Source organism: Artemia franciscana, chromosome 7, assembly GCF_032884065.1.
Source record: "Artemia franciscana chromosome 7, ASM3288406v1, whole genome shotgun sequence".
Lineage (NCBI taxonomy): Eukaryota > Metazoa > Arthropoda > Branchiopoda > Anostraca > Artemiidae > Artemia > Artemia franciscana.
In genome coordinates, this window is record NC_088869.1 from 8,428,627 (window position 1) to 8,456,510 (window position 27,884).

The 27,884-nt window shown below is 35.2% G+C and overlaps 1 protein-coding gene across 1 annotated transcript in view; it reads left to right on the forward strand.

Annotated features, from left to right (window-relative positions):
• The window catches only part of LOC136028802 (uncharacterized), a 44,116-nt gene that overhangs the window by 1,474 nt on the left and 14,758 nt on the right, over positions 1-27,884 (forward strand). The window contains exons 2-4 of the mRNA XM_065706707.1: positions 4,514-4,558; positions 7,326-7,599; positions 13,799-13,826. Of these exons, the coding sequence (XP_065562779.1) occupies positions 4,514-4,558; positions 7,326-7,599; positions 13,799-13,826 (347 nt within the window). The remainder of the gene's footprint in view (positions 1-4,513; positions 4,559-7,325; positions 7,600-13,798; positions 13,827-27,884) is intronic.

A 27,884-nucleotide genomic window follows, 5' to 3' on the forward strand; every position in this document is an offset into this window, starting at 1 on the left:
CTGGATGAAGGGCTATGAAACGGAGATCAGCACCGTCGGTAGGGAATGTAAAGTCCAATGCCGTAATCCATGCCTTATCTTACCTATTGTGTAAAAAGATAAACAAAAGAAACAAGAAGCTGTGTGGAAGGGGTAGCTTCAGCAATAAAGCAAAACTACAACTACTAAAAACTCATTTCAGCATCAATCCTTCTCAGGCTAACGTAGCATTGTACGTTCCGTCATCCTTCCAAATCCGTTCGAACCTTCACTTTTCACCCCCTTGCACAAAATTTCAATCTCTGTTGAATTATCTTTTATGACATGTTATCATTCCATTTGGGGAAAACTGTGAAAAGAATTCCTTCTAAGGCAAATATTTAGACGATTTTTCTGAAAATAGGATACCTATGGAGTGTTTCTAGTCATTATCCTTACGGCGACCCTAAAAAATAATCAGTTTTTATGTCTATTACGATTTTGGAAGAACGCTCGTAGGCAATACAATAATATACTTTAAATTGTCCTTTAACGTCTGTCATTATCCTTTATTCTTCTTTAAAATACTTAATAAAAACTAGAGACGAGTATAAAATCAAGAGCATCAGCCTTTAAAAGGACAAGATTCTATTCATATACATTCCCCCAAATCTTGACAGTCCTAATCACTGCAGATAAGCCAATCCTACTAGTGAACAGGCCTCACTGGTTCATAGTTTTTGACAAGAAATACATTTTTTTTAACCAGAAAAATAGTTTGATACTTCGTTTTAATAGTTCTTCATTTTCTTTATGATTCAAGGAACAGGTCTTTATCCTTCTCTCGAAGGAATAGGTCAGTTTGATTTATGTTACTTGTACTGCTACTAATAACTTACTGTAATACTTAGCCCCTAAACACAAACACAGAACAACAAAATGTCAGTTTTCTGGTCATATTTACCTCAATACTCTTGAGGGAGAAGGCCGTGGGAAAAGGATGTTTGAATCGTAGTTCCCAGAGTTGTTGTCCTTCAAGTGTCGAGGACAGTGAAAATGAAATCTGATTGTTTGAACTGAAGTGGACTGAATTGTTCAACCTTAAATATCTTTAAACAGTAGGAAAAATTGGGAAGTTAGTTTTTAATAGAAAAACCTCCATGTTTTCTAAATGAACTAAAAAACCTATGGAATAAAACAGCTTAATTAGTTGTAATTTTGATTTGAAAGTGTAGTTATTTTTGTAGGTTTCTGGATGGTAAAATTATTTAAAGTATTTATCTCACTTTAATGTATTTGTCTTGTATACCATACAAAGACAAGACCCTTGCTAAGGCTTTCTATCAATAAAATCAAACTCCTGCTCATAATCTATAAGACTGAAGACCAAAGGTATTCGACAACTAAGGCACTTCTGAATTATTAACCTAAGAGTGATAATTTGGTCGACATATCCTCTACCTTTTCTAAAACCGCACTGTTCTTCTCTTAAAACTTTCTCTACAGTATTTCTCAATCTAAAAAGTATCATTTTACTAAGTAATTTGCTACCTAAAGAGACCAGATTAATGCCTCGATAACTAATACACTTACTCTTATCCCCTTACTTATACAGTGGTTAGGTGCAACCTAGTAAAGAGCAAAACACGGCCCATAGTAACAAAAGGTTCTAATATACATCTTTTGTACAAAACACGTCTAGTGAGATTAAATTTTTCTTTGCAGCTGATTCAGTAACGGTAGTTATTATTTCGGTTTATATTAGTAGTAAAATATTATCTTGAAAACAAGAGCCTAAAACCCACTGAAAATGACGACGGATCAAAACGCAACATACACAATCAGAATTGTATTGTTGGAAACCCTATAAAAGAAACTTACAGCCCCTCAACTTGAACAACAAAGAAAATCATTTTTTGTATCTTTGCATGAAATTCGGTCTTTTTTCTATTTTTTTTTCCTTCGTCGATAACGGGGCACTGAAACAATATTTTATATTGTTACATTGTAGTAATTTATTATGTAATAACTTTTAATGTATACCAATTTATAATGTAATAATTGTAATGTCATAATTTTTTATTTTAAACCGTATTAATTTTATATCTATTGCTTTCTATGAATTATACTTGATAACGCTATTATAAATTGCAGTTTTGCACTCTAAAAGTGCAATGGGGGTGTCATTTCTAGAAAGAGGCTGGGAAGGGCATGGGAACCACATAGAGAGCTGTTTAAGGGTATACTTAAATGCTAATTTTTACGTATAACCGTTTCATATAAATTCGACCTGATAAAACGATCATAAGGTGCTATATGGCACCCAACAGTGCCATTTGGGTGTCTTGTTCAGCACAGAAAGGCTGAGAAGAATAAAGAAAGATAGTTTCATAATATTCATAGCTTGAAACCTTAGTTCTAAGCTTTACAATCTCTCCTATTTTATATCCCTCCCTCCAAGCCCCCTTGACTAGCAGAACTAAAAGGCTACTACAACAAGATATAGAGCTGTTTAATGGTTCATTTAAAAGTTTTTTATATCAACACTTCTTATGGAGTCGACTTGACAACCCCATTGTGAAGTGTCATGTGGTACCCAAAATTACACTTTGGTCTGTTTTTTCATTTTTTCAAATGAATGTACCAAAACAGCGCCTTTTCCAATGAAAAGACTCCAAAAAGAAATTTATAAAAATCTAGGCTGGGGCAAAAGCTTGGGGGCAACAGACAACTTCCACCCCTCCTCAAGGGAAAACAAGCATGCAGAAAACATTGTAGATTGATTTTTTAAATCTCAATTCAACGCTATTGATCATTTCAGTGTGCATTCAGTGTTCGCATGGGAAAAGAGCATTGAAAAGCATGGTGGAAAAGTTTTGACATCTAGACTACCTTATTGTCTTAAATTTCCAAGATGCAATAAACCCGTGATTTTTAAAAGCAAATTGTATAAAAAGACTTTTTTTTAACGCTTTTTATGCAAAAATTAAGATGCTTTAGTCTAGTGGCAACAGCTTTGCCTTGTGGCTTTGGCAACAGAAGTTCAAATATTTTTTTATTGAACATTTTTTTTTAATATGTGTTCTTTTTCAAGTGATGTCATTTCCAGTGATCAATTCTCTCGAAATTTAAAAATTAAAGAGGCAAAAATAAAGAAAAATCAAATTTTTTTTAAGTTATACTAGCCACACATCTGGAATTTACTTTTAGTAACGTCACAGGTAATTGAATTTTTAATTTCAAGTCCTCAAAGACGCCAAGGATATAAATACCCCTTGGATTCTTTTTTTGAAAAATCCCGGATTTTTTAGGCAAACCTTCGGAGAGATGTGAACTTAAACCCATGTTTATTGCCCTGTTTTAGCAGAACTCATGTTATTTGCACTAGTTTCTATACTGAAAATGGGGAAAAAATCTTTTTACTAAGTTTATGGTTGACTCTTCTAAACCGATGCGTGCAAAAATGAATTCAAGTAATTTTTTCTTCCGGTGAAAGTAAAAAGTGAAATTAAAACTCGAAAGAAACCAAAGTTAATGATTTGCAGTTTATGCAACTTGTTTCTGAAAAAAAAAGTTTCAAACAATCATGCTTGTGTTTTCCCTATATTTGTAAAAATCCGAAAGACCAGTGTTTTACTAATAGTAAAGTTTTTAGAAAATTATTGAAGGCCGTTCTAAGACTATTGAGAGCTTTATAAGAAGTTGATTTAGTTTCTGCAAGCCACTTTAGAGTTTCCTGTCAATTTTTGTTTTGTTACTTCTGTTTTGTGCTTCCAATAAAGCTCTAGTTTTTCAAGACCCTATAAATTAGGGAAATCACGAGCCAGTTAGTTTAAAAAGTGTCAAGAAGTGTTTTCTACTCGTCTTATAAGTGAGTTAATACAAAGTGAAATTTACTCTCTGTATTGTGTGCGTCAACTTCCTAAGGTTTAGAACCCTTGTAACCCTTATTTCGTCGATTTTAATTCGAGACTCGAAAGTCATTACAAAATGTTTTACTAACTTTGTTTATAAGAAGTTTACGCACTGAAAATAAAACTATTCTTGATTTTTCCTGAAGACTTGGCTAAATGAAAGACAGAGCGGTAAGAGCTATGGAATAATCTTCTTGACAGTTTTTTAATATGGATAAGAGAGTGAGATCTGTTGGTCAAATATTTGCAAAGTAAGAGGAGAGGGCTCGAACTATTATCCCATTTCCCATTCCCTGGTTCCCATTTCCTGGTTCTTAAGGACAAGGGGACTTGTAGTTACTTACTGATGAAATTAGTGTTGCTGTTAAGTTTGGAATCTTTTAAACTTCTATAAAATAATAGGAAGTTAAGAGTACGACATTTAGGACTCAAATGGGATAGATGGTACTCAGTGGACAATATGGCACTTGTCAACGACCAATTAAGTAACAGTTCTAATTTGCAGCAGAAATTTTTTTTTATCGAAATTGGTCTCCAACTAAGTACATCATCAAATTACTAAACAGGAATCTTCTCTTGAACTATTATAAAAGAGAAAACATGTTAATAAGTCATGAAACAATTTTTTTTTTCATTTTCAGGAAGGTACCGTCAATTGAAAAGTGGATATCTAATGCGTTACAAAAGTAAGTGATTTGTTTATAATAGTTTTAATCCAAGTATCTTCATGCATTTCGTGGAGCCCAATTCCACGACATTTAAAAACTTGCCAGATATTAAAAAGTTATTTTATTGGAATAGTTTCCGATAAGCAAAAGAAGCTCCAGATGGCTGGTGGTGGCATAAGTTTTATTAATTCGATTTCCTTGGTACCAGAAATTAGTAAGGAGCGATTCCAGTTTAATAGAAACCACTAAAATGAAACGAAAGGCTTTTGAAATATTTGAAGGGGTGGGGTTGGTCAATCCCTATTTGCAGTACAACAAGTTAATTTTGCGTTTTTTTTAATTATTCATTGTAATTTCTTCTTAATTACTGACCAGTTTCTTCATGTACGTTTAACTCATCATTTCAAATTTTAATTCTAATTTCTACTCTGCTTAAAGATTTACTGGTCTTTAGTTCTTAGCAAAAATATTGTTTTTAAATTGAGACAAGTTTTAAAAAATAATTGAAACTGAAAGCAATATGCAACTTAAATATAACAGAAATTATCCGGTATATGCCCCCGCTCAAATTACCACTCTGTGCGTACAAGCTTTACTATAACTTTACTGAAAACATCTAGAGCGCAACAGATATAACCAGTTGTTAGTTGCGAGTGCTTTACTCTCACGATAGCTTTTCATAGCGTTTGAAGTGAAAATGGGATTTCTAAAAGCAAATGCACCTCAATTAGCCCTTTTATTCTTCAGATATTATAGAATATGGTTTATGGCACCTATGATATATGGCACCTTTTCTACAATTCGCAACTTCTGAGTAATAATAATAAATGATTTTTAATGCTTCAAATCAACATAACAAGTTGATTCTAATGGTGTGTACATTATTGTGTAAATTACTTTTTTTTATTGTTAGGGTTCTATTAGCATTAGTTACTCCTTATCTAAGGGACACCTTGTTACCGCAAACTATTCCGGATATATTATTTCCGTATCCAAACTGTTAAGAATCTATTCCATTTGGTATCCGAATAACATCTTCCAATTACAAGACTTTCTGCACAGATCCATGTTCGACATACGCCAACAGTGAGGTAGGATTTTTCGCCTGACATCGTCTGTGCTAAGGCTTATAATATCCTACCGCTTGAACTGAGAGGTAGGAGTTCCATTGGTACTTCGAAAAAGAGAATAAAAAATTATCTTGTTTTGAATTAGTTTAACTTGAATAAAGAATCTAAATAGAAAAGCGATTTTAGCCATTATTGAGTTTTTTTTTGTGTGGGGATTGGAGTGGTTTGCTCCTGGATGAAAATGTGGGGATTTGTAAATATGGTTTTGTTGGTAGGGGCCATGGTTGTATCGAGAAGTGATACAACCACTTCTCGATTTAAAGTTTGTTATTGTTTTAAAAAGTAGACTTGTGTGAAAGAGTCAAACTTTAGCATAAAGAGCAAGGCGCTGAGGAGGGGAAAACCCCTTTCATATACAGAATAATTTCTGTTCGTTTTAAGTTTAAATGTCGCTCCTTAATTGCAGCTAAAAAACTTTTTTTTTATATTGACTTTTGAAAAGGTTGTCGAAGGGATAATATATTTCATTAGCTAAAAAACCTTGTTCAGAAAAAAAAGCTACCTCTAGGATATAAAGAAAAATGATGCGTCCTGACAACTTTGTAAATTATTTCCAAGTGAATAAGGCAATTTTATACATAAGAAAGATCGTGTAATCATGCTTACTTTTATAGTACTACAGGAATAAAATACAAGAGACCAACACAAAAATTACAATTCCAAAATTTCATAAACAATACAAAAAATTAGAGTTTGGTATTCGAGAACAACCTTTACGGAATTGTTCCCAAGAAATTTAATTCTCCAGCTTTCAAAGAATAGTTTAATTTTCTGCAGGAATAAAACATAAAATTTTTCTGAAAAAGTTTACTTTCCTAGCTAGAATAGTTTTGTTACAATACGAGGGAAAAAAGTTTTCTCTTCTTCTGGGAAACCGTTGGAAACTGAACAAACTTCACTGGAACCTTTTTGCCGTGCTTCACGATCCCACGCCCAGGAAAATTTCCCAGTCTGCATCTATTGCTACTTAGAGGTACGGACTGCTAATCACGAGAAAAACAAAACAAACAGGTACGAAAGCAGTCGTGTTGCTTTGCAACACGACTAGGGAGCTACCTTAAATACAGGACTTTAGTTACATCATCACTTCCCCAATTACAGAAATACCCTAATAAACCTGTAGCGTACATGAACTCTTTTAGAATATAAAATTTTCTCGTACATGGAATCTTTTAAGCCGGTGGAATTTTTAGCATTAAGTTTTCTTGCGACCCAAATTTAAGAACAGGATGTTGATTAAATACTGAATTATTCAAGTAGGTTACCTGGATAATTTCTTAGGACTTACCAATTTAGTTTGCAATCTTGTTTACAGTAGACAATATTGCAGTCTGTCTTGGAGGCCCTGCCTCCAAATAAAGCAATTCAACGTTTGTATTTTTGATTAATATCATCTATTCCAATATAAGCTATTATATTTTAACTTTTTTTCGTTCAGAAACTGTGACATTTGACCGAATGATCATTCAAAGAGATAGAATTTCTGGATAGATATAGTACTGCCGGAGACCCAAGAACTTAAATCCATTGAGACCCGAACCCAGAATAATCGTTAAGATATTCTTTTAAGCTTTAGCATATAATTTACTCCTTTTGCCATTTTGCCTTTAACCATTATTTTATCAAAAAAAATAAGCATACTTTAACCTTTTTAGAGAAACTTTTTAGTCGAACTTGGAGAAGAGAATACATCGTTCTATACGAGGACAGTACATTAGCATGGTTCAAGGATCAATCTAGATCCCATCCGGAAGGGGGTCTTATGCTCCAAGATGCTCCAGAATTAATGGCAGTTGGGGCTTTCACATTGAGAGTTCCAACAAGGCCTGATCTTCCTGGAGGTACACAAATCCAGCAACTCATGGCGTTTGGTGTCCGTAATAAATCAAAAATTCACTGGTTTCTGGCCAATAATGAGGAAGAAGTAGCGTAAGTTCACCGATTTCCTTTACTTTACTCCTGCGGCACCATTGATTTCATCATTGCAGCACCATTGATTCCCTTTACCCCTGCAGAACCATCTCTGTTGGAATACCCCAATCTCTAATTTTCTGTTCTGCTTTTCAGTAATTGGATGAAGGGCATTAGTAAAACGGTAAGTTAACCGGACTTAAAGCATTTTAATTTTTAGTCTAAATGACATATATGGAGCAATTTATTTTAGAAAAGCCTAAGATTTTGGGAGCAAGGGGGTTGGAACCAATCAAAAAAGGGGTATTAAAACTAAATGAGAATTGAAGCGCGAAGCAATTACAAAATTGTAAGATGCTAGCATAAAATTTAATTTCTTTTTTTTTATCAGGCTGTTTTCTAATAAGTCACTCTGAAATGTAAATTTATCAAATAGCTCGTGGGAACGAACTATAGTTAGGAGCGACACGGCTCAAAAGTAACCGAAACTCTAAAAAACGGAATTCAGATGCCAACAGTTACATCAAAAGAATTGCATTTTAATGCTGATTTTAAATATATAGATAAGATTCGTCAAGTTTAGTCTTACTCATCAAAAGTTACGAGCCTGAGAAAATTTGCATTATTTTAGAAGATAGGGAAAAACACCCCCTAACAATCATAGAGTCTTAACAAAAATCACACCATCAGATTTACTGCATCAGAGAACCCTAATGTAGAAGTTTGAAGCTCCTATCTACAAAAATGTGAAATTTTGTGTTTTTGCCAGAAGACAGATCACGGATGCGTGTTTATCTGTTTGTTTCTTTTCTGTTTTCTTCCCCAGGGGTGATCATATCGACCCAGTGGTCCTAGAATGTCGTGAGAAGGCTCATTCTAGTGGAAATTAAAAGTTCTAGTGCCCTTTTTAAATGACCAAAAAATTGGAGGGCAGCTAGGCCCTCTTCCACGCACACTTTTTCTCCAAAGTCACCGACCAGAATTTTGAGACTTTCATTCTGTTCAGCTTAGTCGAAAACCTAATAACTATGTCTTTGGGGATGACTTAATCCCCCACAGTCCCCGGGGGAGGGACTGCAAGTTACAGGCTTTGACTATTGTTTACATATAATGGTTATTATGAAGTGTACAGACGTTTTCAGGGGGACTTTTTCGCGTTGGGGTGGGGGTTGATCAGGGGGAGAGTGTTACGTGGGAGGATCTTTCCATGGAGGAATTTTTTCATGAGGGAAGATAATTTCCATGAATGGGGCAGAGGATTTTTTTTAGCATTATTAAGAAAAAAGAGAAAATAAATAATTTTTTTCAACTAGAAGTAATGAGCAGCATTAAAACTTAAAACGAACATAAACACTGCATATATAAGGGGTCCGTTTCTTCCACAATACCTTGCTCTTTACGCTAAAGTATTTTTAGTAATTTCAACTATTTTTTCTACGGCCTTTGTGATTCAGGGGTTATTCTTAACGATTTGGGACAAAATTCAAGCTTTAGTGTAAAGAGCGAGGTATTGACGAGGTGGCGAAACCCCTTGTGTACGTAATAAAAATACACAAACATAAAAGTTTGTTAGGTAAGTTAATTCGTAAGGTACGAATGTTTATTACTAACAAAAACGTTCGTAATAGAATAAAAATGTAGTTGCATTTTTAAGTAACCAAAAATTGGAGGGCAACTAGGCCTCCTCCCCCACCCCTTTTTTTTGTCAAAATCGTCCGATCAAAACCATGAGAAAGCCATTTAGCAAAAAAAATTAAAATGCAAATTTTGTTTTAATTATTCATGTGCAGTGAGCCAAAATCAAAACATGCATTCATTTAAAAACGTTCAGAAATTAAATAAAAACAAGCTTTTTTTTAACTGCAAGTAAGGAGCAACATTAAAATCTAAAAGGAAACAGAAATTATTTCAAATATGAAATGTGTTGTCCCCTCCTCAACACCTCGCTCTGTGATTTCCCTAGGCTCAGAATTTTTTATATACTTTGAGCCTTAAGAGAAATATACAAAATAGGAATATGAGGAGGGTAGCATTAAATCTCCAAAATCCCTTCTTCCCAAGGAATATTTTAGGCTAAGCCTTAATATAGATGATGTAATTTTTTTTAAATAAATGAAGCGTTCTCTCCTCCTCAGATTTCCACTCGTTGTGCGAAAGTTTTTCTATGTTGCTTTGGCAAAGCACTCTAAAACGTTGACATAGAGAGCAGGTAGCTAAGGGAGGGCAGAAACCCTCATTAAGTTCGCTTTTAAACTTTTAATGACCCTCATGATTTTCCTAAAAAAATAATTTTTTTTTAGCCCGAACCACAATCCCGGATGATATAATTTTTTTAAACAAATGGAGTGTCCTCCCCCTCCTCAGCTGTCCACTCGTTGTGCTAAAGTTTTCCTAAGCGCCTCTGGCACAGCACTATAAAACATTAACAAAGAAAGCAGGTGGCTAAGTGGTGGCAGACACCCTCATTCAAATCCTCGTTTAAACTTTTAATGTCCCTCTAATTTTTCCTAAAAAAAAAAAATCTTACTTTTTTTCAGCCCAAACAACAACACCAGATGCACTTCCTGTAAATTAAAGCATGTTTTTTGAAGATTAAGAACTGGCTTTATGATACTTGAATAAAGTCTAGTAGGGCGGGCCAACCCCTAGCTTTAAAGGGATGTCATTAAAATGTCAATTGCTGTCTTTTTAATTTTTATCCCCTGGCCTCTTTCAACGAATCTTTCTGTGTGCTTTTTCTTGGAAAGATAACACAACAGACCAGATAAAAGAATGTTATTGAAAAGCTATTGACAAAGTAGCCTTCTTTGGAATGTTACAGCCATCTAGGTTGTCTCTTAAGTGGCTGTTTTATCAAAGTCATCAAACAGTTCGTGGTAACGAACTGTAGTGAGGAGCGAACCGGCTCCTTACTTTTTTACTGTTTAATAAAGTAGAATTGAGAAAAAGAGTCAAACTTTAGCGTAAAGAGCGAAGCGCTGAGAAGGGAACAGCCCCTTTCATACACGGAGTAATTTTTGTTCGTTTTAAGTTTGTCACTCCTTACTTTCAGTTAAAAAACTTGTTCTTTTTTATTCAATTTTTGTTAGGACTTGACAGATACGTGGAAGATAATATTTAAGATCGATGCTAGACTAGCATATTGAGTGATATAGATTTACCCACTATCACAAAATAGGCCATTTTATTAGATAAGGTTTTCATATGTTCTTTCAAATTGATTTCACCCAGGTTTCCCTCAACATTTACCATCCTGCTCACCCCTAAGTCCAAGGAAAAAAAAAACTTAATGGAAAGGGATAAGAAAAGTTTGTTGGGTAATACCAATCCCAAAATCCATTTGGAAAGTGTCCCATTCATTCTTTTTCCATTAATGCCTTTCCAATGAAAAAGTTGGAGCATTGACAAATATTTCTAGTTAAATATGCTTAATTATTGGTCTTGTCAAATTTGTGTCGAAGTTTCCTCCAAAATCCTTTTGCAACTAGGCTTAGTTAGAAAATTGGATTCCGCTCTCTTCAATAATTAAATAAAGAAAAACAAGTTTTTTTTTAACTGCAAGTAAGGAGCAACAACATTAAAACTTAAAACGAACAGAAATTATTCCTTATATGAAAGGAGTTGTCCCCTCCTCAACGCATCGCTCTATGACTAAAGTTTTACTCTTTCTCAAAACTCTACTTTTTAAAATAATAAAAACTCTTTAAGAATTCTACTTTTTAGAGTTTTGGTTACTATGGAGCCGGGTCGTTCCTTCCTACTATTCGTTACCACGAACTGTTTGAAAAAAATACTTTATTTAACTGAAAATAAGGAGAAGCATTAAAACTTAAACGAACAGAAATTATTACGAATATGAGGGAGTTCACCCCCTCCCCGTCAATATTTTGCTCTTTACGCTGAAATTCTATTACTACTACTACTAATATTACTACTGCTATTACTACTACTACTACTACTACTACTACTACTACTACTACTATTACTACTACTACTACTACTACTACTACTACTACTACTACTACTACTACTACTACTACTACTACTACTACTACTACTACTACTGCTACTACTACTACTACTACTACTACTACTACTACTACTACTACTACTACTACTACTACTACTACTTCTATTGTAACTACTTGTAAGGCGAAGAACACTAAGATGAAAATTTCAGGAAGTGTTGAGGGGGATGTAAAACTAAATTATAACTATGAATATAAAGATTATAAACCAATTTAAAATACACTATGCTAACAAATTTGTTAAGAGGAAGTATCAGTAATTCCTTACGAATGATTCGTGGAATTAAGTTGAAAATTTCATTGTGAGTTTTGGGATGTTGAAGAAAACCGAAGATGCTATGTGCATGCTTTTGCTACTTTCACGTTATATTTGCATTGCAACATTTTCACGCTACTCCTACTACTACTATCATTACTACTACTACTACTACTACCACTACTACAACTACCACTACTACTAATAATACTGCTACAGCAAGCACTGCTACTAATAATACTACTTCCACAACCACCACTGCAAATACTGCTTTTGTAGCGAGTACTACCAAGGCTGAGGACATTGATATGATAATTCGAGAAAATTTTGAAAGGAAAGTTGAACACAACTTTCTATGTGCAAACAGATTGTCAAAAGGGCGGATTAGCAATATCTTTACAAACAGCTCACCGTATCAAGCTGAAATTTCCAGGGAATTGTGAGGGAGATGTTCAACTGGCCAAAAGCCGACATGTGCATACTACTACTCCTATTAATACTGCTGCTACCGCTGTTATTACCACTGCTAATGCAACATTTCTGCTGCTCCTGCTACTACCACTACTATGATACTATTACTATTAAGACTTGGAATAGGAAGGTGAAAATTTAAGAGAATATAGAGGGGAAATTTGAACTAAATCAAAGCACACTATATGCATGCAGGTTGTCAAAAGGGTATATGTCAGGAATGGTTTGAAAATTAATTTATAGCTTTCAGGGAATGATTAAAAGTGATATATGCACGCCAGTACTAAAACTGCTACCACTACTGCTACTACTACTACTACGACTAACCCATTTACTACTTCTATAGAAACTACTACTAACGCCAAGAGTTGTAAGAAACAACTTTCAGGAAGTGCTGAAGGGTAAGTTCAAATAAATTGAACATACTATGCATATACAGGTTATCAAAAGGGCATATCGGCAATATCATAGCAGCACGTGACCGGATCCATGGATCAACATAACTTTTTTTTCTAAGGTGGAAGCTACTAAAAACGAAAAAGAAATCAAAGTTAACAGAAGTAAAAAAAACTCACATTAGCATTTATTTTTGAGGGGACGGGCAAGACAAATGAATCACAAAAATAGAGCTGAGACTATAGGGTAGCCCTAGTATCTAGTCTCCAAGGTATCTACAATTTTTTTTTATTTCAACGATCCTATATTTTTATAGTTTTTCGTGATGTTTGTGGGTTTTTTTCAGTTCGTTTCATACCCAAAAAGATATGTGCTATTTTTCATTTATCAGCATGTATTTTATAGATTTGTGAATTTCCCTCCTCTAAACCTAAATCAATTCACCGAGACAGGGAATGTGCTACAAAATTTATTACTTAAGAGTTTTGTGCTACAAAATGCTGATATTCCCAAAAGAACTAGAAACCATTTTATAATTATTTGTTTCCAAAATGAAGCACATCTTATCCGGTTTATAATTAATCGTATCCGATATTTAAATTTCTTCTTATCCAAATATGTAGTCAAAATTTTGCACAGCATGGTATCTTTTCCTATGACAACTTTACTTGACCTAGCATATCAGGCTTGACCTTCCAATCAACTTTCTCAATATTATACTTTTATCCCTCAAAGGGAGAGATGTCTTATTTATTTTGTGATTTTTGCTGTCAGGCCCTCAGAAACCTGTGATTATTAAAATTTTCCACAGGATCCTATCTCTTCAGATGTCAACTTAACCTAGCAGTTTCATACTCGAATGCACTCTTATCTATAATGAGCTTTTCAGTCTAGCTTTCACTTTCATACGAAGTCAATCTTTTTTCCTTATTTTCCCCTTTAGATATTCTTCAGTGGACCTTTTTTGATTGATGAGATAGTCCAATGAACCATTGATTTCCTTTACTCCTGCAGCACCTTCTCTCTTGGAATTTCTTAATCTCTAATTTTCTGTTCTACTTTTCAGTGATTGGATGACGGCCATTAGTAATACGGTAAGTTAACCTGACTTATCTTTCTCTAGTTTTTTGGTATAAGAGCATTTTCAGATGTTATAATATGAGCTTAGACACGTACAGAAAGATATAGAATTCATATTTCGGAAAAGGGTTTTTTAGAGAAGAACTAAAAGTAGGAAACTACTGAAATCATATAAGTAATAGATTTTTGAAAAGGGCCAGAGCCCTCCCACTATGGTTACATACCTGCTGTACCAAAGGCAGCACAATAGCGCTGCATAAGTAAAAAACGATATTGGTAGAATGTATTATTTATTTATTTGTTTTAGACCAGTGGACTTTGTATCGAAAAAGCTGTCGTAGAAACTTCAAAATGCACTCATTCAATTGGAAATTAAGAGAGCTACCGCCCTTTTTAATAGTCGAAAATAATTGGAGGGCAACTAAACCCCTTCCCACGCCCATCATTTATCCCAACATATCCAGTCAAAATTTTGAGGTATCCATTTTGTTCACAACTATTTAAAATTCGGCAATTATGTCATTGAGTATGACAAACCCTCCTCCCACAGCCCTCAGGGCAAGGGTTGTAAGTTATGCCGTGGGGACATGCAAGGTTTTTAAAAAAAAAAAGCGTGATCGTAAAAACTTCAAAAAGGGCTCATTTGATTGGTGATAAGAAGTTCTATTGCTCTTTTAAGAGTCAAAGTAATCGGAAGGCGATTACCCCCCCTACACACACACACACCTCGTATTTTCCCAAAATACATGTGACTGATATTTTAAGATAGCTATTTTGCTCATCTAGTTGAAAGGTCTGGAAATTATGTCTTTAAGGACGACATCCCCCTGCCCACAGCCCTCAGGTCAAGGGTTGTAAATTATGCCCTGGGGGCTTATAAGGTTTTATAGAAAACGTTATCGCAGAAAATTCAAATAGGAGTCAATCAACTGGAAATCAAGAGGAACAGTGCTCTTTTTAATAGTCGAAAGTGATCGGAGGGCAATTGCCCCCCCCCCTAGTCCATCATTTCCCCAAAGACAACCATTCAAAATATGGAGATAGCAATTTTGTTCATTGTGGTTGAAGGGTCTGGAAATTAAGTCTTTGAAGAAAACAACTCGCCCCCAGACCTCTCAGGGCAAGGGTTTTATGTTATGCCCCGGGGGTATACAATGTTGTTATAGAAAGGATGTTCGTATATTCTTCAGAGGGGACTTACTGGATTGATAGTCAGAATTTCTAGTGCCCTTTTTAAGGATAAAAGTGATAAAAGGGCAGCTAGCCCCCCGTCCCCCCCAAAAAAACGTCGTGTTTTACCTTAATGCATCCAATAGAAATTTTGAGACACTCATTTTATTCAAAATGGTCCAAAGATCATACAACAATGCTTTTTAGGCTGATACAACCTTGGGGTGAGGGTTTTAAGCTATGCCACGGGGGCATTTAAGGTCTTATTGACGGAATGATTGTTTAATTTGGAGGAGGCTCCTTTGGTTGAGTATTGGAAGCTTTAATTCCCTTTTAAGAGTATAAATTAATGGAGAGTAACTAGCCTCCTCCTTCGAAAAACCCTCTTTTCACTAAATGCATCTGACTAAAATTGTGAACTTGCAATTTTGTTGAAAATAGTCAAAAAAATACACAATAACACCTCTAGTGTCGACACAACCCCCCAGCACCCTGGGGATAGGGTTTTAAGTTAAGCCCTAAGGGTATATAAGGTTTTAAGGTCAGGTGGTCGCATGAAGTTCAGACGGGCTCATTTGATTCGAAATTGGAAGTTATGGTGCGCTTTTTAAGAGTCAAAAGTGGCTTGAGAGCAACCAGCTCTCTTCCCCCAAACACCCATCATTTCCCCAAACACCATCAATCAAAACTTGGAGATGGTAATTTTTTCGTCCTAATTGAAGGGTCTGAAAATTTATGTCTTAGACGAAGCTAACCCCCTTCCACCCCACAGTCCTCAGGACAAGGGTTGTAAGTCATTCCCTTGGGGCACATAAGATTTTTATAGGAAGGGTGGTCATATATGCTTTGGAGAAGACTCTCTGAATTGATAATAAGAATTTTTAGTACCCTTTTTAAGACTAAATTTGATCAGAGGGCAGCAACCCCCCCCCCAACGTCATGTTTTTCCTGAAATACAACCAATAGAAATGTTGAGATAGTTATTTTGATCAAAATAGTCCAAAGATCATATAACAAGACTTTGGAGTTGATACAAGCTACCAGAGCCTGAGGGCGAGGATTGTAAATTAGGTCCCAGGGGCATTTAAGGTCCATAAGGAAGGGATGGTTGTTTGTTTTTAAAGGAGCCTTACTTAGTTGATAATTGGAAGTCCCAGTTCCCTTGTAAGAGTAAATAGCGATGGAGGATAACTATCCCCCTTCCCCTGAACGTATTTCACCAAACGTATCTGATTGAGATTTTGAGATAGACATTTTGTTCACAATAGTCCAAAGAACATACAACAATACCTCTATGGTTGACACAACCCCCCAGTGTCCGGGGGATAGGAATGTATGTTATGCCCTTGATGCATATAAGGTTTTTATTCAACGGGCGATCGTATAAACTGCAGATGGGGATCATTTGATTTGAAATTGGAAGCTATAGTACCATTTACAAGAGTTAAAAGTGATTTGAGACCAGCCAGCCCCCGCCACTCACGCCCATCATTCCCCAGGTATCGCCAATTAAAACTTGGATATAGCAACGTTGTTCATCGTAGTTGAAGGGTCCGGAAATAATGTATGTAAGTAAGACAGCCTCCCCCCACAGCTCTCTTGGAAAGGCTTGTAAGTTATGCCAAGTGGGTATATATGGTTCTTATAGAAAAGATGGTCGTATATTCTTTGGAAGGGATCCATTTTATTGATAATCCGAAGTCTTAGCACCATTTTAAGAGTCAAAGTGATCAGAGCGCAACCACGCCCCACACACGTCGCGTGTGTGCGCACACACGCCAACATGCATCCAATAGAAATTTTGAGACAGTATTTTTATTCAAAATAGTCCAAAGATTATGTAACAACTCTTAAGGGGTTGATACAAACTACCAGAGCCAGGGGAAGATGGTTGTAAGCTATGCCTCTGGGACATTCAAGGTTTATAGGGAAGGGAGGGCTGTTTAACTTTTAAGAAGGCTAATTTGTTTGAAAATTGGAAGCTCTAGTTCCCTTTTAAGAGTCAAAAGTTATGGAGGTTAACTAGCTTCCCCCTCAACAAACCCTCTTTTCACTAAACTCAGCTGATTGAAATTGTGAGATAGCAGTTTGTTCAAAATAGTCCAAATAACATATAAGAATGCCTCTAGGGTTGAGACAGCTCCCCAGCCCCCCTGGAGATGGGGTTGTTAACTACGCCTGGGAGTTTTTAAGGTTTTTTAGGGGTGGTCATTAGTGCAAGCTTTAGATTGTGCTTATTTGATTTGAAACTAAAAGTTACAGTGCTCTTTTTATGAGTCAGAAATGATTTGAGAGCAACTCATTTGATTGAAATTGGAAGTCTTAGCTCCGTTTTTCAGATTCAAAAGTGATGGAGGTCAACTAGCCCTCCTCCCCCCAACTATATCTATTTTCATCAAACGTATCTGATTAAAATTGTGTGATGTCCTGTTTAAAATAGTCCAAAGAACACATAACAATGCTTCCAGGGTTGACACAGCCCCTAGAACCCTGGGGCAAAGGCTTCAAGGTATACCCTTGAGGCATAAAAGGTTTTATGGAATGGGTGGCCGCATAAACTTCAGTAGCCACTATGAAGCTGTCGTCAAGAAGGCTTCCAAAGTTGCTGGTATGATCAGAAGAAATTTCTCGTGCGAGGACGACAAAATGCTTGCTTCGCTCTATAAGTCCCTTGTCCGCCCGATTCTTGAGTATGGACATTGTTCTACAAGACCATACTACAACAAGGACATAGATGCTCTCGAAAATGTTCAGAGGAGGATAACTAAATTCTCTCCCAGGTTACGCTTCCTTCCCTACGAAGAGCGGCTTAGAAAGCTTGAAATCCCAACCCTCGCATATAGATTCCATCGTGGTGATCTTATTGAAATGTACAAGCTCTGCAATGGAGCCTATGATAACGTACCAGCCCAGAGAATCGTGTAGTTCAATAAAAATCATCTCCGAGGACATCAGTACAAAGTGAGTATGGAACGTTTTTACAAGGACATGGGCCGATGGACTTTCGGCAACCGAGTTGTTCAGCATTGGAACAACTTACCAGAAAGAGTAATCTGCTCCACAAACCTACGGACATTCAAGAAGGAAGTTGATGAATATTATTCAAGTGACATTTTCTCCTTATGCAAATTTAGAAGAAATGCAAATTAAGATTTTTGTTTTGTAGAGGCTTAACGGCCTGCCATCAAATTTGCGAATATATTTATTTATTTATTTATTTATAAAATTCAGATTGGTCTCATTTCATTTGAAATTGGGTTTACATGAGTAGGGCTCAAAACTTTTATGCCTTCCCAAGCTCAGAACATAATTTCCACTTTACTGAAAAAAAAAACACAAATGAATGTGCATTGTCAGTTTAATATACATATGCTGATTTTTATTCCTTAAGATGTCTGTAATGTTTTATTTATTGAATTTATAAAATTGAAAGCATTTTTTTCCTGAAAAAGACTACGGCAGCAACCCGGCTCAATAGAAACCAAAACTCTAAAAAACGAGATTTTGTTACTAATAGATGCATCAAAAGAATCGGATTTTTATGCTGATTTTTAATATATAAGTTTCATTAAATTTGCCAGCCTGAGAAAATTTGCCTTATTTAAATACCCTGCAGTAGAAATTTCAAGCGCCTATTTAAAAAAATATGGAATTTTGTGTTTCAAACAGTTCGTGGTAACGAACTGTAGTAAGGAGCGACCCGGCTCAATAGTAAACGAAACTCTAAAAAACGGAATTTCGATACTAAAAGATATATCAATAGAATCGGATTTTCATGCTGATTTTAAATATATAAGTCTCATCAAATTTACTCTTTGTCATCAAAAGTTACGAGCCTGAGAAAATTTGCCTTATTTTGGAAAATAGGGGGTAACACCCCCTAAAATTCATAGGATCTTAACGAAAATTACACCATCGCATTCAGCGTATCAGAAAACCCTATAGAAAAAATTCCAAGGTCCAATCTACAAAAATGTGGAATTTCGTATTTTTTGCCAGAAGACAAATCACGGGTGCGTGTTTATTTGTTTTTTTGTTTTTTGTTTTTTTTTCCCAGGGGTCATCGTATCGACCAAGTGGTCCTAGAGTTTTGCAAGAGGGCTCATTCTAACGGAAATGAAAAGTTCTAGTGCCCTTTTTAAGTGACCAAAAAAATTGGAGGGCACCTAGGCCCCCTCCCACGCTCATTTTTTCCGAAAGTCAACGGATCAAAATTTTGAGATAGCCATTTTGTTCCGCATAGTCGAAAACCATAATAACTATGTCTTTGGGGATGACTTACCCCCCACAGTACCTGGGGGAGGGGCTGCAAGTTACAAACTTTGACCAATGTTTACATACAGTAATGGTTACTGGGAAGTGTACTGACGTTATCAGGGGGATTTTTTGGGTTTGGGTGTGGGGTTCAGGGGAGGGGGCTATATGGGAGGATCCTCCCCTAGAGGAGTATTTCATGGGGGAAGAGAAATTCAATGAAAAGGGCGCAGGACTTTCTAGCATTACTATAAAAAAAAACAATGAAAATATAAACATGAAAAAGTTTTTTCAATTGAAAGTAAGGAGAAGCATCAAAACTTAAAACGAACAGAGATTATTACGCATATGAAGGGTTCTAAAAATGCTTTAGCATAAAGAGCGAGGTATTTAGGAAGAGATAAATACTTCGCTCTTTATGCTAAAAATTTTTTAAATAATTTCAACTATTTATTCTACGGCCTTTCTGATTCAGGGGTCATTCTTAAAGAATTGGGATAAAACGTAACGTAAGTTACGTAAGTTATGTACGTTTGTTACGTAAGTTAATTCTTAAGTTACGTTTTTTTTACTAATAAAAACGTTCGTTAAAAATTAAAAGATCTAGTTGCCTTTTTGAGTAACCGAAAAATTGGAAGGCAACTAGACCTCCTTCCCCACCCCTTATTTTTCAAAATCGTCTGATCAAAACTAAGAGAAAGCCATTTAGCCAAAAAAAGAATTAATATGCAAATTTCATTTTAGTAATTTATGTACGGAGAGCCAAAATCAGGCATGCATTAATTCAAAAACTTTCAGAAATTAAATAAAAACAAGAGCTAAGAGCTCATATGGCACTTGTGACGAGGTCGGAAGAGCCGAGAGCTCATATGGTACGAGGTCGGAAGAGCCAAGAGCTCATTTGGACGAGGTCGGAAGAGCCAAGAGCCAAGAGCTCATTTGGCACTTGTGAGAAGGTCAGAACCTAAAGTTAAACTTTATAGCACAAGATCCTTCTAAATATCAAATTTCATTAAGATCTGGTCACCCTTTCGTAAGTTACAAATACCTCAATTTTCAAAATTACCTCCCCCCTCCCAATTCATCCAAAGAGAGCAGATCCGGTCCAGTTATGTCAGTCACGTATCTTAGACAGGTTTCTATTCTTCCCATCCAGTTTCATCCTGATCTCACCGCTTTAAGTATTTTCTAAGATTTCCGGTCCCCCCAACTGCCCCCCCCCCCAATTACGTTTGATCCGGTTGAGATTTAAAATAAGATATCAGAGTTACGAGGTCCTTCTAAATATGAAGTTTCATGAAGATCCGATCACTCCTTCGTAAGTTAAAAATACGTTATTTTTCTTATTTTTCAGAATTACCCCCCCCCCCCCGCAATTGAGCGGATCCGTTCCAATTATGTAAATTACGTATGCAAGACTTTTGCTTATTTTTCCAACCAAGTTTCATCCCAATCCTTCCAATCTAAGGGTTTCCCATCATTTTAGGTCTCCCCACCCCAAACTTCCCCCAATGTCACCAGATCCGGTCAGGATTTAAAATAAGAGCTTTGAGCCACGATATCCTTCTAAAAATCAAATTTCATGGAGATCCAATCACCCATTCGTAAGTTAAAAATACCTCATTTTTTCTAATTTTTCAGAATTAACCCCCCCCCCCCAACTACCCAAAAGAGAGCGGATCCGTTCCGTTTATGTCAATCATCTATCTAGGACTTGTGTTTATTTTTCCCACCATGTTTCATCCCGATCCCTCCACTCTAAGTGTTTTCCAAGTTTTAGGTTCCCCCCTCCCAACTCCCCGCCCCCATCACCAGATCCGGTCGGGATTTAAAATAAGAGCTCTAAGACACGATATCCATCTAAACATCAAATTTCATTGAGATCCGATCACCCGTTCGTAAGTTGAAAATACCTCATTTTTCTAATTTTTAAGACTTACTCCCCCCCTCCCAACTACCCCAAAGAGAGCAAATAAGTTCCGATTATGTCAATCATGTATCTGGGACTTGCGCTTATTTTTCCCATCAAGTTTCATCCCGATCCCTCTACTCTAAGTGTTTTCCAAGATTTTAGGTTTCCCCCCTCCAACTCCCCCCAATGTCATCAGACCCAGTCGGGATTTAAAATAAGAGCTCTGAGACACAATATCATTCCAAACATCAAATTTCATTAAGATCCAAATACCCGCTGATAAGTTAAAAATACTTCATTTTTTCTATTTTTTGCGAATTAACCGGGCCCCCACTCCCCCCCAGATGGTCAAATCGGGAAAACGACTATTTCTAATTTAATCTGGTCCGGTCCCTGATACGCTTGCCAAATTTCATCGTCCTAGCTTACCTGGAAGTGCCTAAAGTAGCAAAACCGGGACCGACAGACAGACCGACAGACAGACCGACAGACAGACCGACAGACAGACCGACAGAATTGGCGACTGCTATATGTCACTTGGTTAATACCAAGTGCCATAAAAAACAAGTTTTTTTAAATGAAAGTAAGGAGCGACATTAAAACTTAAAACGAACAGAAATTACTCCGTATATGAAAGGGGCTTTTCCTCCTCGACACCCCGCTCCTTGCGCTAAAGTTTGATTCTTTCTCGCAACTCTACTTTTTAAAACAATAAGAAACTTTAGCGCAAGGAGCGGGGTGTCGAGGAGGAAAAGCCCCTTTCATATACGGAGTAATTTCTGTTCGTTTTAAGTTTTAATGTCGCTCCTTACTTTCATTTAAAAAAACTTGTTTTTTTTTATTTAATTTTTTGTCAGAAGACAAATCACGGATGCATGTTTATTTCTTGTTTTTTTTCCTCATGGGTGATCGTATCGAACTAGTGGTCCTATAATTTTGCGGAAAGGCTCATTCTAATGGAAATTAAAAGTTCTTGTACTCTTTTTAGGTGGTCGAAAAATTGGAGGGCACCTAGTCCCCCTCCCACGCTTATTGTTTCCCCAAAGTCACCAGATCAAAATTTTAAGATAGCCATTTTGTTCAGGATAAAAAAACCTAATACTACAGCTTTGGGAATGACTTACTCCGCAGAGTCCCTGAGGGGGGGCTCTAAGTCACAAAATTAGAACATTGTTTACATATAGAAATGGTAATTGGAAAGTGTGCAGACTTTTTCAGGGGAATTGTTTATGGCTGGGGGGAGGAGGTGAGGGGAGGGGATTATGTGGGATGATCCATTTATGAAGAATTTATCATGGGGGAAGAAAAATCCCAATGAAGGGGGCCCAAGATTTTTTAGTATTCCTAAAAAAAACAATGACAAAATAAAGATGAATTTTTTTCTTCAACTGGATGTAAGGAGCAGCATTAAAACTTAAAACAAAAAGATATTATTACGCATATGAGGAGGTTTATCTCCTCCTAAATATCTCGTTCTTTGTGCTAAAATATTTTTTGTAATTTCAACTATTTATTCTACGACCTTTGTGATTCAGGGGTCACTCTTAAAGAATTGGACTCAAATTTAAGCTTTAGCGTAAAGAGTGAGGTATTGAAGAGGGGCGAACCCTCTCATATACTTGATAAAAATATACAAATATAGAAGTTCGCTACGTAAGTTAGTTCGTAAGTTATGTATGTTTATTACTAATAAAAACGTTCGTAAAAAAATTAGAAGTTCTAGTTGCCTTTTTAAGTAACCGAAAAATTGGAGGGAAAATAGGCCTCCTACCCCACCCATTTTCTCAAAATCATCCGATCAAAACTATGAGAAAGATATTTAGCCACAAAAAAAAATTAATATGCAAATTTCATTTTAATTATACATGTGCGGAGAGCCAAAATCAAAATATGTATTAATACAAAAACGTTCAGTAATTAATTAAAAAACAAGTTTTCTCAACTGACAGTAAGGAGGCACTTAAAACCTTAAAACGAACAGAAATTAGTCTATATATGAAAGGGGCTATTCCCTCTTAAACGCCCCGCTCTTTACGCTAAAGTTTTTATTGTTTTAAAAAGCAGAGTTGCAAGAAAGGGTCAAACTTTAACGTAAAAAGTAGGGGCGTTTAGGGGCAAACAGTTACTTTCATGTACGGAGTAATTTCTATTCGTTTTAAGTTTTAATGTCACTCCTTACTTTCAGTTGAAAAACTTGTTTTTTTTAATGTAAATATAAAACGAAACAAATTGATTAAAAAAATTAAATTCCAAAAAATAAGTTTTTCAGAAAAAAAGTCGAGGTCATTAAACCAATATTGAACAAAAATAGAATCAAATAATCTGGCATGTGTTTTACCACAAATCAGATTTGATAAATAAATGAAACCCAAAAGAACAGAAATTGCAATAAATAACCGAGTCAAATTTGAAAAGAGCAGAAATTAACATGAGTAAGGCTAAAAAACCCTATGCCTTCCCAAGGCCAGAACATAATTCGTTTTTTTATGTTAAAAAAATACGAATAAATGTGTATTATCACTTAACGTATGTGTACTGATTTTTATTCCTTAAATGTTAATAATATTTGTTTTATTAAAGTTTTGGAAGTGAAAATGTTTAAAATTCACTTTTCCAGTACAGTGCAAATTATGTTCTGGCCTTGGGTAGGCATATGGTTTTTGTCCCCTAATTATTTGTCCTCTAATGGTAATGACCTCACAAACCACCGACTTCTCGTTGTTACTGGTAGCGTCCTAGTACTGGTAACGTAAAAATTTGCAATTTCTCTCCGAGACTTAATTTCTTATGTGTAGCGCCAAATAACTAAGTGTATTTTAATCAAGCGTATTAAGCGTATTTAATCAAATTAATTAAGCGCATAATTAAAATTAAATAAATACCAGAAGATTAGCTAGAATGCTTAATTTGAGTCAAATAAACATATAGGAAAACAAAGAAATGAAACAAAGAAATGAAAACAAAGAAATTTCATTAGCTTTATCAAAAATTTGGGGTATATATTTGCACATAAGGGGGGGGGTGCATTATATCAAATAACTAACGTAACCTAACCTAACCACCTCTATACATAAAATATCTAATTAAAATGTACCTGCATCGTAGTTTGTTTCACGAAAGAACCTAACTTCACTTATTGAGTGTGTTCTGAATAATACACAAGTATCCTTGTTTTTATCACAGAGATATTTCCTCTTCTTTTTACAAAGCTTGTTAAACATGTGCCGAAAACAAAGATACTGAAAGACAAAAACTTGGTTGTTGTTAAAAAGAAAAATATTATTTGACGATTTCCGAACAATATTAATTTGCATTCTCTCACTTCAATTTAATTTATAAGGACTAACTTAATTGTGTCTTTTTTCACTTTGCGCACTGAGGATATTCAAGCATTCCTCTTTATTTACAATTTATTATACATAAATAATGACGAAGACCACGCTGCCTTTCCATCACAAACACCAAAAACAAGAAGAACAATAAGAAATTTCTCAAGACAGTGGAAAACAAATTAGAATGAATATTTCGACCCTATGTCCAAGGGCCGTCCTCAGCAATACAAATAAGAAAAACAACTTACAAGAGGATAAAATCAATAAAACTAAAATGAACAGTTTTTTAAAACAGTCCCAGCATCCTTACCTCAGCGAAGTTCAACCAGGACTGATAAATAAATTGTGATGAAACGAAACAATTCATTGAAATGAAAGAAAATGATTTAAAAACTTGTTTTTAATGCCAGCCTAGCTTTTTTCGCTGTTGATCTCATAGGTCTATTTGTGACAGGTTCTGTGTTAATATATATTGGTTTTTTATAATATTTCGTAAGGTCATGTTATTAAATTTTTGTATAGAGCATTCAGTGAATATTCTCCTAAATCCCTATTTAAGGAAATATTATTATTAATCTTAAGTCTGATTTCAATTGCTTCTCGAACTACTTGCTTTATGCCGAGGTCATTGCTAATAATGGCGGATTCTTCAAAAAGCATTTTTGAAAATGGTGGCAAAATTGGAAAATTGTGGAAAATTGTGGCAAAAAGCTCGGTTGTGAAATTAAAAGGACATTATTTCATTCTCAAAAATGTTTCAAGCTGAATTATTTAGTTATTTCTGTTGTTGGCTACATGCAAGCCACTCTAAAGTCTATAAAAATAGAAGAAATCACGGGGAAATTTTAAGGTACCCAGGATATAAGACAACATTTTTGCATTCCATAGACCCGTCTTACGTCTATTTATATCTGAAGACCATATTTTTTTATTTTTTTTTTAAGCTGTTCAAAGCTTATGAAGTTTTTAGGGTAGTACCACATTTTCGTCAGTGTTGCCACATTTAACCATGAAATAAATCGTATTTCATGCTATTTTGGTCAAAAATGAGTTATCTGGGTGCCGTCGGTAATCACAGCACGAGAAATCGGGTGGTGCAGTCAGGATTGTCTTATCTCGTACCACTATGAAGATAAAAAAGAGGTATACGCCATATTTGACAGAAGAGGATTATCTTATGGAACTATAACATAGGGACCTGACATTTGCCTCCTTATTTGTCAAGCAAAAAGGAGACATACACCGCGAAATTGATATATTTTAAATTCACTTAGATTACTTTTGAAAGATAAGAGGGGCTTTGACATGGGGACATACTTGAATTATACGACTGAAACACACTTATAACTAATACCATTGAAAGGATTATAGAAATTTGATTTAGAAGATATTCCCTTTATCTCCATTTGCCCCATCCTTCAGAGCGATCACAGCTGACAAACTTTTTTCTGGTTTTCGGCTTTCCTGAAAAGCTACAAAAAAGGCGTATGTCGCTCTTTAAGTTATAAAAGTCCTATATATATATTTATATATATATATATATATATATATATATATATATATATATATATATATATATATATATATATATATATATGCATATATATATATATACATATATATATATATATATATATATATATATATATATATATATATATATATATATATATATATATATATATATATATATATATATATATATAACGAAAAGAGAAATCACCAATGCAACAGCACAAACACATTAAAAAAAAAAAAAAAAAAAGACAGAAGGAGAAAAGGAAGACTTTTTTCCTAAATTAGGGATTAATATAGACCAGCAGTTGAATGAGGCCTTAACTCTACTCATCCATACAATCACATAGGTCAAACAGCATAGCCATACACAATCAACCATAAAGAATAATCCATGACAGGCAGTCATGTCGTCAATAAGTATAAGTCGTCATTTACCAAACAATAAAAACAATAAAGACAAATAATTCAGAGGTAAATAAAAAACCCAACACAAGGACTCATCAGGGGAATACACTTGCCTATAGGGTTTGCATATATATATATATATATATATATATATATATATATATATATATATATATATATATATATATATATATATATATATATATATATATATATATATATATATATATATATATATATATATATAGACGGATTTCGGCTTGTCTAAAAAGCTACAAAAATGGCGTATGTCCTCCTTTTCAAACAGTTCGTGGTAACGAACTGTAGTAAGGAGCGACCCGGCTCAATAGTAATCCAAACTCTAAAAATGGGAATTTTGATGCTAAGAGATACATCAAAAGAATCGGATTTTTATGCTGATTTAAAATATATAAGTTTATCAAATTTAGTCTTTGTCATCAAAAGTTACGAGCCTGAGAAAATTTACCTTATTTCGGAAAATAAAAACCCCCCTAAAAATCATAGAATCTTAAGGAAAATCACACCATCGCATTCAGCGTATCAGAGAACCCTATAGCGAAAATTTCAAGCTTATATCTACAAAAATGTGGAATTTCGTATTTTTTGCCACAAGACAGATCACGGGTGCATGTTTATTTGTTTGTTTTTTTTCTTCTTTTTCCCAGGGGTCATCGTATCGACCAAGTGGTCCTAGAGTGTCGTAAGAGGGCTCATTCTAATGGAATTGAAAAATTCTGGTGCTCTTTTTAAGTGACAAAAAAATTGGAGGGCACCTAAACCCCCTCCCACGCTCATTTTTTCCCTGAGTCAACGGATCAAAATTTTGAGATAGCCATTTTATTCTGCATAGTCAAAAACCATAACAACTATGTCTTTGGGTATGACTTACTCCCCCACAGTCCCTGGGGGAGGGGCTGCAAGTTACAAACTTTGACCAGTGTTTACATACAGTAATGGTTATTGGGCAGTGTACAGACGTTTTCAGGGGGATCCTTTTGGTTTGAGGGTTTGGTTTGAGGGGAGGGGGCTATGTGGGAGGATCTTTCCTTGGAGGAATATGTCATGGGGGAAGAGTAACTCAATGAAAAGGGCGCAGGATTTTCTAGAATTACTATAAAAAAAACAATAAAAAATAAACATGAAAAAGTTTTTTTCAATTGAAAGTAAGGAGTAGCATTAAAACTTAAAAAGAACAGAGATTATTAAGCATATGAGAAGCTCTAAAATACTTTAACATAAAGAGCGAGGTATTTAGGAGGAGATAAATACATCGCTCTTTATGCTAAAATATTTTTAGTAATTTTAACTACTTATTCTACGGCCTTTCTGATTCAGGGGTCCTTCTTAAAGAATTTGGACAAAACTTAAGATTTAGTATAAAGAGCGAGGTATTAACGAGGGGACAAACTCCCTCATATACATAATAAAAATATAAGACTATAAAAGTTTGTTACGTAAGT